Source organism: Protomyctophum parallelum (genome assembly GCF_964188405.1).
Source record: "Protomyctophum parallelum genome assembly, chromosome: 15".
In the NCBI taxonomy this organism is placed as follows: Eukaryota; Metazoa; Chordata; class Actinopteri; order Myctophiformes; family Myctophidae; genus Protomyctophum; species Protomyctophum parallelum.
This window is the reverse complement of record NC_139710.1, coordinates 31,411,882-31,424,957: the sequence shown is the minus strand read 5'-3', so window position 1 is coordinate 31,424,957 and position 13,076 is coordinate 31,411,882. Positions and strand designations below refer to the sequence as shown.

The 13,076-nt window shown below is 38.6% G+C and overlaps 1 protein-coding gene across 1 annotated transcript; it reads left to right on the top strand.

Annotated features, from left to right (window-relative positions):
- Nucleotides 1-7,213: 7,213 nt before the first annotated feature.
- Nucleotides 7,214-11,502, top strand: ppil3 (peptidylprolyl isomerase (cyclophilin)-like 3). Its single transcript, XM_083784712.1, has 6 exons — nt 7,214-7,245; nt 7,429-7,503; nt 8,760-8,853; nt 9,254-9,321; nt 10,694-10,812; nt 10,944-11,502. Exons 1-6 carry the CDS (start codon nt 7,243-7,245, stop codon nt 11,068-11,070), a joined length of 486 nt encoding a protein of 161 aa, XP_083640838.1. The 5' UTR covers nt 7,214-7,242; the 3' UTR covers nt 11,071-11,502.
- The last annotated feature ends 1,574 nt before the right edge of the window (nt 11,503-13,076 follow it).

The window sequence follows — 13,076 nt, the reverse complement described above, 5'->3', positions numbered from 1 at the left end:
GGATTGAAGCCTAATATAACACGACACACGTTCACCTTTCTATTAAGGTTGTTTTGTATTTTATTTTCCCCTTCTCCCTTTTTAATGAAATGCTACACAGCAATTTTACTGAATAGGTTTTCTAAGGAGAGAAAAAAAACTAACAAACGTTGGGCTTTGAACGAGGCGAGTCAGTGCCGGCGTTAGTTGTTTCAAGTGATATTTAGAAATCCTTTTGTCCTCCAGACGGAGGCTTGTGTTGGGTGTAATCGCCATGGACACAATATCGGTAACCGACAGGGTACAGTATAGTAGCCTATATGATCCTGTTCATACATGCCTGCATTAATTTCACAAGAACATTGTCACATTACCCTTCATCTGAAGTGTATGGAATAGCAATTACAAGCTTGCCACACCTTTTTTTTGTGCCATAAGAGCCTCCATCTTCAAGTTGCAAGTTGGAAGATGTAAATCCTCCATGAGTCTTTGTGTGTCTGTTCCAGTAGCATGTTGTAGTCACAGAGGGTGACTAGGACAGAGCATCGACAGGCTATTAATCCAAGTCCACAATTTCGTGCAATTTTCACTATACTATTTAGTTGCACTTTCACATTTCAGCCACAACAACGTTACCTAAAAAAAACATTATCCAGCCAATGTTGATGCATGTTTTAGCTGGAGTGAACATGCACTGTTGTTGCTCTCAGTTGAACAAAGTGCAATGCAATAAGCCTCCTATAGGTGGGGCCGATGTTAGAAACGTTAAAGGAAACCGTTCCAGCGTCTGCTTGTATTTATGAACACCCAACATTCCACTTTAAGAAAATAGCTGAAGTCCAGATGAAACGGCATTTTAATCTAACTTCCATAATTTATTTCTGAAACATACAACTACAGGATAGACAAGAGAGACATAACACTGAGGAATTAGATTAGAACAGTGTAAATGGTGTGTCATAACAAATATGGAGAATTTGGGCACGGTCACATTGCAATTGGCCACTTTGCTCTTGGTTGAGGCCCACATGCCAACGCGTTGAGCTTGTCGATCAGCCATTTATTAGGTTTTTAAATGTATGCTTTTTTATTTTAATCAATTAAGACTATAGGATCCCTAATTTGCTTTGCCACCGGAATCAAATGATTCTTTAATATTTTATGTATCCCTTGGCTCACACAGTGGCAGAGAATTGGTAACCGTGTGACCACGCCCTCAAGATTGATCCATGGGTGGATGAATTGGTAACCGTGTGACCACGCCCTCAAGATTGATCCATGGGTGGATGGCGTGATATTATTTGGTGAGAATGGTTAGTTTAAGCCTAGTAACTAAGTCTGATTTTGTTTTCATGATTTTAACTTTTCTTTTTCTTCTTTTTTTTTAACATTTTGTGTGGCTTATATATTTTGAAATAGGTGATTTTAATGTGATTTCATTTCATCTTGACTTTAATTCCAACATACTTGATCACAGGCAGGAAAGGCATGCTGGTGAGTTCATGGCTTTATTGTTGAACAAAGGCCAGTGGTGGACACCGTACTCAACCCCCAGGACTTAACCCATTTTGGTGTTTTAAACATCATATTATAATTTAGTTATTGAAAAATAGCAGATCTACAAGCTCATGGCGCGCCACCGAGTGGCGCGCTACGAGCTTGTAGGTCTGCTATTTTTGAAAAATCGTAAAAATGTGGCGCAAATGTTTGAATATATTCTTTCAAGGTGAATCAGGTCTAAATGGGTTAAGTCAAAGTTTAGTCAAATATCACTCCACTACAAGTGAAAGTTGCTCTGTCAAACTTGTAGTAGAGTATTTGAATACTAAAGTATTCAAAAGTATGAATTACACAGTACATTTTCATTTTGTATATCAATGTATTGCTGTATTAAAATTGAGCCATTTCCCCCAAAATGCCAAAGATTTTCCAGAAATTGCAAAAAAAATATATATAAAATAGTGAAAATAACAGATGTACAAGCCCACAACATGATGCGTTGTGAGCTTGTAGATCTGCTATTGTCACTATATTTGAAATGGGACTTCAAAAATAATGGGCATTCATAAATGTTTTTCCCTTTTTTCTTTGAAGTGTGATGGAGTGAAAGTCATAGGTACTGAAAAATACAGTATTCAGGTAAATGTACTTAGTTTACCGTCCACCACTGTTAAGAAGCCATAGCTTGTAGGTGAACCTTGTAAAGAACGTATATACAGTGTTATGTAAATTTTGCCTTAACTTCAAACTCACTCTTTTGATGTTGACTTATTTTTGTCATGTTTAGAATGATGTTCTAATCCTAGTGTCACGTTCACAATAGTCCACTTGACCATGCCAGTATTAACCCATTCAGGACGGGAACCCCTCTTGGTGTTTTAAGCATTGTGTTAGACTTTAGCTATTGAAAAATAGCCGATTGTAGATCTGCTATCTTTGAATATATATTCTTTCAGAGCGAACATTTCCCTGGAACAACATATTTTCAGATGGGGGGGGGGGGGGGGGGAGGTCCGCAGTCAAATTCAGATAATTCTGGGGGTCCTTGACATGACAGAAATACATTTATCAGAAAACTGTCATGATTTAGAAGGCATTTGTAGAATCATCCTCTGGGATAAAATGGGTTACTCTTTGATCTGTCGGAGGCTGTCGTCGGCCTGTCCAATATATTTGCCGTGCATTAGTGATGACCACATTCTGTACACCTCAGCAGTGGTTCTCAATATTCGATTTTGAGATCGTGGCATTTTAAAAAATCGTGATTTGAGTGAATCGATTTCTTTGCCCACCACTAGTATAGTTTTCAAACCTTTTCATGTCAAGGACGCCCAAAATCCTTTGTATTTGGCTGCTGAGAACTAATGCACTGCAGAGTCACCAATAAAACTCAGTATTAATTTAAGTGGATAGGATTTTTGCTGTGTACAACAAAGTGGTTTGAAGCTTAAATCCTAAACTACTAGCACTGGTAAGAAATGCCTGTCGTTTTGTCTAATTTGACACAGCATAAATGGTATATCCACAAGAGACTGACTTAATTACCCTAAAACAAATGCATCACAGATGTTGATGCAACTTACACCAACTTATCTTTTTGAGGAAAAAGGATAAGATAAATAGATGCGCCACCTGAGAGTTGAAACACATGTGTAGGAATAATGGCTGGAATTAAACTATGTACTCTAATTTCAGAAAGAAAAAAATCTAATTAAATGTTATCTTGTGCAATATTTAAAAGCAAATAGTGATGTTTTTTTGTCACAGGCATGGGCATGTTCTGTTTATCAATTTCATGTCACTGATTTCGTGGGAGTCTTAAAGCTGCAGTCCTACCATAAGAATCAGGATCCTTGTTCTCCCTCAGAGAACACATCTCCGCTGCTACGCTAAGATGAAGTCCCTGCTTAGTGCTTCTGAGCTCCAGCCAGTGCTCTGGTCAGTCAGATGTCTACATGTCTCAATAAGGAGACCACCTCCAACCACTACAGATGGACTAGTTGAGGAGGAGTACTAGTTGAGGAGGAGTACTAGTTGAGTTGAGTAGAGTATAAGGACACCACCTCCAACCACTACAGAGGTCGGAGGTGGTCGTTGCTGTCAGGCATGACCTATCTCCATATTTTCTCCGACAGATGTTATATAATCTAACGTACTCGGTGGGTGAAAACAATGTTTATTCATTCAAATAATTTACAGATTGCAGCTTTAAGACTAGCTAGACATCCTTGAGGATGGGTTTGCACTACATTACCTCCTCACAATTAGAGTTTGGTTAAACAAGAAAAGGAAAATATATACACAGCTTGTATTGTTACGCTACGATTAGGATGTGACATGTGGCTTTGTGTGTTGTTATCGGTGGGAAGGCTTGCACAGATAAATCCATTTAGATTGTTAATCAGAACACATGAGCCATTTGCACTTTTTCTTTGTTACTTCCAGTTGGTGTTTTTCTTTGAAAAGCTAAGAAAACAAAACAAAAAAAAAAGACAAATGCCTGATGTAAATGTATTTCCATGGATACTAATGCAGAGCAAGCCTTAGTTCACCTTTAACCCCCTTTATGCCACATGAGCATATGAAACTAGCATATATAATATACTGTACAGCCTACTGTACAAGCTCACAGCCAGTCACTACAAGTTGTGACCGTGTAGAATATTCAGTCAAAGTAGAGTAGGGTTTAAGTGGTTAAAACACTAATGTTTTCCTGGTAGAGCTGTATGTAAGGAGATGAAACGCATCTATAAAATGGCTTACATGAAATTTTACATTATAATGATTACGAGTAAGACGCCCTGAGGGCGAGAAGCGCCCTCTCCCCAAAGGGAGAGGTCACATGCACGCATCCGCCTGGGTGACAGCAGACTGCTGGGCAAGCACCGGTGCTTTCGCATGGGGGACGAATATGGAATTAATTCTGTACTGGCCATATATGGAGTGTGTCTTGACTAGTGTACAGGGTTTGATGAGGTCAGATCAATATATGGGATGACAGAACAAGTCAGCTCCATATATGGAGATCTAAGGGTGGCAGCGGGGGCAGTGTCTTGAGTGTACAGGGTTCAATTAGGTCAGATCAACATGGAATGTCAATTATAATGATTATAATCTATCGTATCTGATAAGTATTTTATCCCATCAGGAGATAAAATGACAGGGGGGACTGTAAGCCCCTGTAAACTAAAAATAATAATAACAGCTCTCGTTAGCCGAAGAGCTATAAGCTGTGAGTCTCCGAAGCAAAAGCCCAAACTGGCCCGGATGCTCACAGAGTACATTTACTTTAGGAGTAATCCCATTACAATACTTATACTTAACTTTAGCTTTGACCAAAATACTTTAAGTAAATTAGCAAACATGAACAGAGGGATTACTCCATATACCAAAAACATTACCTTATTTTACCCCACAGAGAGACGTCCATAGCAGAGGGAGGTTTTTAGTCGTTTTATATCATCGTTTCAGAGAGAATGGAACATGGACTCACAAACACAGCAACAATAATCAAATACAGAGCCTAGACCCCGTGGGGTCTAGTAGAATGGTTGGGTTCTCTCTACTGCCTCCAAAATGGCAGACAGTATTTATACTCTACAATACAAAATGGAGAATGGTACAAAGCCGACGTGGCACGACCGATGAGTATCGTACTCAAAGTATGGAAAAGTACTGGAATGGAAAAATACAAAACACAGAGGTCTATCTAGGCCTCAAAGGATAAATTTGTCAGGGAAGGGGGTGCCGGCCCGGTTGCTATGGCACCCGGCTGATAAGACAGCTATGCAAGGCCAAATTCATGTAGGGAGACAGTGAGACAGTGATTCACACTAACAGCGCGAAGTCACTACCAGATTAAAAGGGTCAAAAGGTCAAAGGAAATGGTCAATCAAGCATAAAATATAAACAGATAGAAATTATCTATCAGTATCTATAGTGTGAGCATGTCAGACGAAAACTACAAAAACAAAATAATAAAATAGCTGATCTACAAGCTCACAACTCAGAGTAATCAATATAATTGCCATGTAAATAGATAGTCCCAATATGAGCAGTACTCGGCAATACAATACACTACGTATTATAAGTGAAGACAATCAACTGCATCTTTTTTCACATTAATACACGTGTGTGTGTGTGTGTGTGTGTGTGTCATGTGCGTGTTTTGCATAAGCAAAAAATAGCTTTCCTTAATGTAGGTCCTATTGTTTTATATTTTAATCCCCTTTTTTACTTCAGTTTTGACAGCTATAGTATTAATACAAACTTTCTCAGGAAATTAGCCAACACCATTTTTGTTTTAATTGGACATTTTTTGCATGTATATTTTTTGTTGCTGTTGGCGTACGTGTTTAACGCAAACATGCATTTGATATGCTTTTCTATACATTATTTTGTAGTTTGTATTAACTTATTTAAAATTGACTGCTGATATGACACGAAATACACTCTTGGTTTACTATTAATCGTGTCATGAATGTGATGTATTATTGTTTCAGAGGCTCTAGTGATGAATCTTTGTTGCATAATGTGTGTGTGTTTGTTAGGGGTGTGTCATCCTTTTCCTCTTTATTTTGAGCACCATATGTTCTGATATGAAGATATCTCTATACTTTTTATTTCTCATTGTGAACAAAATAGTAAAAAACAAAGAAAGCTAAAAAGTCTGCATTTCAGTGTAAAAGTGTTAAACATATTGCTGCAGTAGCCTATGTTGTTTATAGACGGCACAAATGAGGTCATTGTCGACTGTATTTGAACATATGTCTCATCATACCTTCCTGTCCGTCACTTACATGAAGTTGCTAAATAAACTTCTGATTATAAACCTGTGCACAGAACAACGGCTGCTTTCAGCATTGATTGATGCACCTGATTCTTGGAAGTTCTTCATTGCTACAAGAACTTAATTAATGAGCAGTTGAGACGAATAAGTCCATAGTTATTATTATCCATAATGTATAAATTATGGAAAAGGAGTCAGGACAGACAGGCCTTTTCGGGGAGGGGTCAGAATAAATGATGGAATTATGATATTCGTCTCAACTATTGGACATTTTAGGAATTTACTTATCTGATTCTGCAGTGCATACCTGTATGCACCTGTTCTAACTAGCCTCGGTCCCAGGCTTACTTATCTGTCTAACTGTCAACATGCACCTGTTTTAACCAATTGTCAACATTGTTTTCCCTTGTTCTTGTGTTTATATATTATATCCATGTATAATCTCGGCATCATTGTAATTGACGGTCCCCGACCGTCAATGATCTCTCTGAGAATTTAAATAAAGGTTGAATGAATACTATAAATATACTTAAAGTGCCAAAGTAAAAGTTTTTTTTTCCTACAAAAATAGCTTAAAATAAAAGGCCTACTAAAACTTTAATAATAATTACTGCAATGAAAGAAACAAAATGCAATTAAATTAATAAATAATACAATTAAATAAATAAACGTACTTATTTAATTGTATTATTTATTTATTTAATAGCCGTATTTATTATTAAAGTTTTGGCATTTAATTTATTATAACGTTTTTGGACCTATGCACTCCCATACTACTTACTATACCATACTATAGGGCAACAGTTCGATGAACATTATTAATTCAAAGTAGATAAATAAATAATACACTTTAAACTCAGCAACAGCAATCGTGTCTTTCACCTATTAAGCGGAACTAAACATTTGGAGTAACTGTACCTAGACGGACTTATTTCGTCTGCGCACTCAAGCGGCAGCAACTTGAAAACAAAACAATGGTAAGTTTTTCCAGAATGTATTAATTTAATGTATTAATGTATGGGACTCATTATTACTACCAAAACAGCTGTGGTCACATGAAACACCTACAACATAATGATAAAATACATTGTCTTGGCTATATTATATTGTATGTATGATCTAAAATGGTAACGCTTCCATTGTGTGAACGTCATTTACAGGCGGTCACACTGCACACGGATCTGGGAGACATAAAGATCGAGCTATTCTGTGAACGCACCCCGAAAGCATGCGAGGTGAGTAGAAGATATTCTAGATATAACTACTAATAATTCAGCAGGGCTGCCACTGTTTCGGTGATCTCTGTCTAGCTATAGGCCTAGCCCAAACATTTAGATTCTCGTAGAGGTTTTTTTCGATTCCGACGAAAAAAGCCTCTACGAGAATCTAAATGTTTGGGCTATAGGCCTACGTTTTGCGTTTTAATGGGTGAATCTGTACCGATCACCCCCCCTCCCCCTAGAATGTCTCTGTTGTTACATATACAGTTGTTACAGTATTTCACATACAGGAGCCATAGAACACCCTCCTCGTTCACTTCTGGTTGCGGGCATTAAATGTGATAAATGCTCCGTTTGTACTCACCCATTCAATAATTCCAAAGACGTGGAGTGAGATATTGTCCTCTACTTTCATATCCATGTGAAAGGTCTGGCACAAAACGTGTAGTTTAGTCAAATATCTCCACCTTTCACTCTTGTTAAAACGGTCCAAAATGACAGCTTGACTGAATTTACCAAAACTTCCTCTGATCACCATAAACGTCACCAATTGACCAGGGAAGCACAAATGTTTGGGGCACACAATCAATTGGCAGGTGGTTGCGATAGGTGCTGGGTAATTAATCACACCACCTGCCAATTGTGTGCCCCAAACTTTTGTGGTGATCAGAGGAATCTTTGATGAATGAAGTCCAGCTGTCAGCCGGAGAGAAAGCTGTCGGTGCAGCTCGTGGAGATATTTGACCCAAATAAACATTTTACGACAGAACTTTCACATGGATATGAAAGACCATATCTGACTCCCAAGTCTTTTTATTAAGAGAGTACATTTATGCTGCTTTTCTGCCGCTGCAACCATAAGTCTATGGAAGAGTTCTATGGCTCCTGCATGTGAAATATTGTGTTAACAACTGTATGTAACAACAGAGACATTCTAGGGCTAAGTCCAACGTTGGCAGCCCTATATAATTGTTTTATAACTAACTGTCTGTTAGTGTAATCGTAACGTATCACTGTAAATGGTGTAAACTGTAGCCCTCTAGGGTCACATGTTTTTTTGTTAAAATATCAGAGCCATTTCCCATTTAACAATATTATTCAATATTTGAATCATTTCACATAGTTGGTATAGTTGGTTACATGAGGATGCGTCTGTCCCCAAAATAACAGATCTACAAGTCATTGACGCGATGCAATGCTGTGCGCTGGGGGGGAGCGACACTGTTGTACTACTGGGTATACTTACTATAATGACATGTTTCTGTTAACAGAACTTTCTTGCACTGTGCGGCAGTGGGTTCTACGCTGGCAGCGTCTTTCACAGGAATATCAAAGGCTTCATGGTTCAAACAGGAGACCCTACAGGTAATGTTTACTTCACTTTCATTCAGTTGAATTGTGTTGGTATGTTGTAGATCTGCAGCTATCATCACTATTACAGACGTGACACAGCCATGTGCACAACACAAAAAGAATGATCCTGCACGTATCTTTCACAAATTATTTATGACGATTGTTACCTCAGCCCGTATGTTTCAATCGGTGCCTTGGCCAAGTATTTATTAAATAATCTGTATGTATGTAGATTGTAGAATATCTGACTGTATTGACTTATATTTATTTGTTTCCTTTTTTTGGTGCTACTGCTATCCCTTTTGATCCGAGTGTTTGACTGTACTCTGTTGCTGTTTTTACTGTACATTCTGTCTAATAAACTATTCAATCAATCAATCCTGTATTTTGATCGTTGTTTTCTATTACCTAGGGACTGGAAAAGGAGGAACGAGTATATGGGGACGCAAATTTGAAGACGAGTACAGTGAACACTTAAAAGTGAGTACCAGGTTTAGTCGATGTAAGTCATACGTAAATGTTATGGTACAACAGGGTCAGTTTTGTGACCTCCCCACTTAGACCATGACTCAGGATTCAGATATATTCGATATCTTTCATAGCGATTAGCTATGAACTTGTATATCTGCTATGTTTGAATAGCCAAAGTATAACATTATAGTTTACCCGTTTTAGACCTGAGGTCTTCTAAAACCTATGGCAGTCATTTCCACTAGTTGCCTAGTTTACTAGTCGACTAGTAAACTAGTTTATTTTTTTGTTGGAAATAAATATTTGTACATTTAAAAACGGTGTACATTGGTGACGATAATCTATCTGATCTTGAGGCCTACAAAATCGGGGGGGGGGGGGGAGGGGAAACAAAATTTATTTTATTTTAGACAACTAGTACCAACAAGGTTGACTAGTGGATTTACTAGTCGACTAGTTGCTTAATGCCCTAGAACAAACACAAGACTGGCACAAGATATTGGCTGAATGGCCGTTCATGGTCCTTATTTGTACAAAAGCCAGCTGCTACCGGTCCCCTTGATGTGATGGCAAAGCCGAAAACAGCGTGCCATTTAGCAGCTTAGTGTGTCCTGTTGGGTGCCTGACTGTGAAGTGCTTGTATGGATGAGGGATGGGGGGGAGGGCAGGGGAAGGAGGGATGGGGGTGGAGCCAGGGAGGGGAAGAACTGGCTGGGTTTGAAACATAAATCAATGCAGGTGTGCAGACTGTGCACAACATGTCTCAACCTTTAAAAATAGTCTCTCAGTTGGTGCAGGGCTTGATACAGCAGTGCAGGAGAAAGAGAAACCAGCATACACTAGCTAATACATAAGGCAGCCAACACCAGCATCTTTTAGCATAAAGCCTTCGACAAATCAACAAAAGAAGAGGACGTCTCTTACTATAAACATACAGATGAATACGGGAGCAGTACTTAGTTTAGACCAGTCATTAGTCCTACAACCTATCTCAAACCCTCACCACAAACCTAACCTCCCACGGGGCAGCACACCTAAACCTAACCTTAACCCATGTCTAACCAATGACTAGTCTAAACCTAACCTCCCACGGGGCAGCACACCTAAACCTAACCTTAACCCATGTCTAACCAATGACTAGTCTAAACCTAACCTCCCACGGGGCAGCACACCTAAACCTAACCTTAACCCATGTCTAACCAATGACTAGTCTAAACCTAACCTCCCACGGGGCAGCACACCTAAACCTAACCTTAACCCATGTCTAACCAATGACTAGTCTAAACTAAGTATGCACCCTGATGAATACATTATGTACGTGCATAAGTAAATAATGTGTCTTTATGTTTGACAACGTCACAGCTTCACTTCTCTTTTTCAGCATAATGTCAGAGGAGTGGTGTCAATGGCAAACAATGGACCCAACACTAATGGCTCCCAGTTTTTCTTCACCTACGCCAAGCAGCCCCATCTGGATATGAAATACACCGTCTTTGGAAAGTATGGAACGTTGGAACCTAGTAGATATTGTGCCCCAAATTGTTTGTGTGTTGATTTAGAAACAGACACCCACATTCGGTATGATCTCATTCAGTTGGATATTGTGAACTAAATATAATCTCATCGTTTAGGATCATCGATGGCTTGGAGGCGCTGGATGAGTTGGAGAAACTGCCGGTCAATGAGAAGACGTTCCGGCCTATAACGGAAACTCGGATTAAGGATGTGACGATTCACGCAAACCCTTTTGCCGGATAGACGCCAACGGATAGACGCCCCGGTGTGTGCCGATGTTCCTTCGACTCCCTGGCATGGACTATGATGTTTTGTTCTTTGTTATGATTTCATACACTGTGCCATTCTTTGTTAAATCAGATTAAATTCACACTTTTCTATATCATAGCAAATGTCCTTTTTCCTTTTATTCTACTGGCAGTGTTAATGAACTGTAAAAGAAAAAGGCAAGTTTTGATGCTTTTTTATACGGTTATTATAATTGTGAATAGCTGTGCCATAATTTAAACGTGTAAAAAAGAAGTATTACAATAATTGACATATTTCTATGGCGTGGCTCTGCAGGAGGCTAGCCGTCTTTACTTGTATGCACTGTTACTTTTAGAAATATTTTACTTTAATTTTATGATGAAAATGAAATCAATTGGTCTCAGCCTCTCAGGTGGTCTGGCTGCAGCTTGGCCTCTTATCTCCATATTCTAACTTTTTGTGTTTTCTTAAATTAGTACTGGATCATACTAGTGTCACTCAAAAGTAGCAGATCAACAAGCTCGAAATGAAGCGCAAAGCGACCCACTTTGGGCTTGTAGATCTGTAGACTTTTGATGAATTTGAATCCTGAAAAGTACCAGTTTTCCACCCGACAGAGATGATATAGAGACACTATTTGTCTCAACAATGTGTGTAAGGCTTGTTTTTAGTTTTGTCATACTGTACCCTGGATAAGGCAACAACAAAATGAACATTTCCTTTGTCTGGAGCAAAAAAACATCAATGCTCGAAGGGGAAAGACAAGACATACATCTAGTGATAAGGCCGTAGTAAAAGTTGCACCCTTTTGCAAGAAACAGCATTTTTGCAATTTCAGGTTTCAGGCAATTTCAGTTTATTTTTTTCCCTGTGGGGAAATGTAGGTGTCATAGCAGCACTATAGTCTGCAGAACGGATGAAGGGCAGTTACTTGTTAAGAGTAGAGATTAAACTAAGGTTGTAAGATAGGATGTTCTGCCATGGTCTAATGGAGGACAAATAAGTTCACACAAAGTTGGCACAACCAATCAGCTGGTCCCGAAAAGGTTTCCATCTGTCCCTATTAAACTGTTCATGTAGTTTGGCTGTGCTGATCATTGATTGAAATATGTATTAACAGTTTGCAGAAGTACAGTACATTTCAAGCACAAACTCAATACAAAGACTTAACTGTGAGTGGACGACCCAATTAAGCATTACACTTGTTTACAAGAGGGTCCACCTTGTTCAATTCATCAAAACATTTAGAGACGTACAAATAGACACTTCTATAATATAGATTCCTGTTCTGTTCTTTGACTATATTATAGTCAAAGAACAGAACAGGAATTCATCATAAAGGAGGTAAAAAGGGAAAATAAACATACAGTGAAGGAAAAAATGGGTGTACATCACATGGCTATAACTATGACATAGATTATTATACAGTCATATTGACATAAAGTAAGATAACCAGGATAGCATTGCATAAGCACTGCAGTGGTTTGGGGTTCTCAAACTTTCCATAGCTGTAGCCACATCTGAACATGTTTGAGCCAGGCACTCTCATCTCATACAATATGTATGTGTTAAGACATGACTCAAAATATTCCAAATTCAAAAAGGGATGGTAGGGATGGTAGAACCCCTTTTGGTGTTTTAACTATTGAAAAATAGCAGATCTACAAGCTCATAGCGCGGCACCGAGTGCCGCGCTATGAACTTGTAGGTCTGCTTTTTTTTTAAAATCGTGAAAATGTGCCTCAAATCTTTGAATATATAATATTACAGACTTCCAGAGTGAACATTTTAACTCAAATCTTTGAATAATATATAATATTACAGACTTCCAAAGTGAACATTTTAACTCAAATCTTTGCTTCTAGGGAGGTCCCTGGAAGAACATATTTTCAGATGGGGGGGCGGAGGCATATTACATATATTTTTTGGGGTTCTTGACATGAAATATTGAGCACCACTGATATAGAAACAGGATTTTGAAGATCAGGCCTAAATCGGTT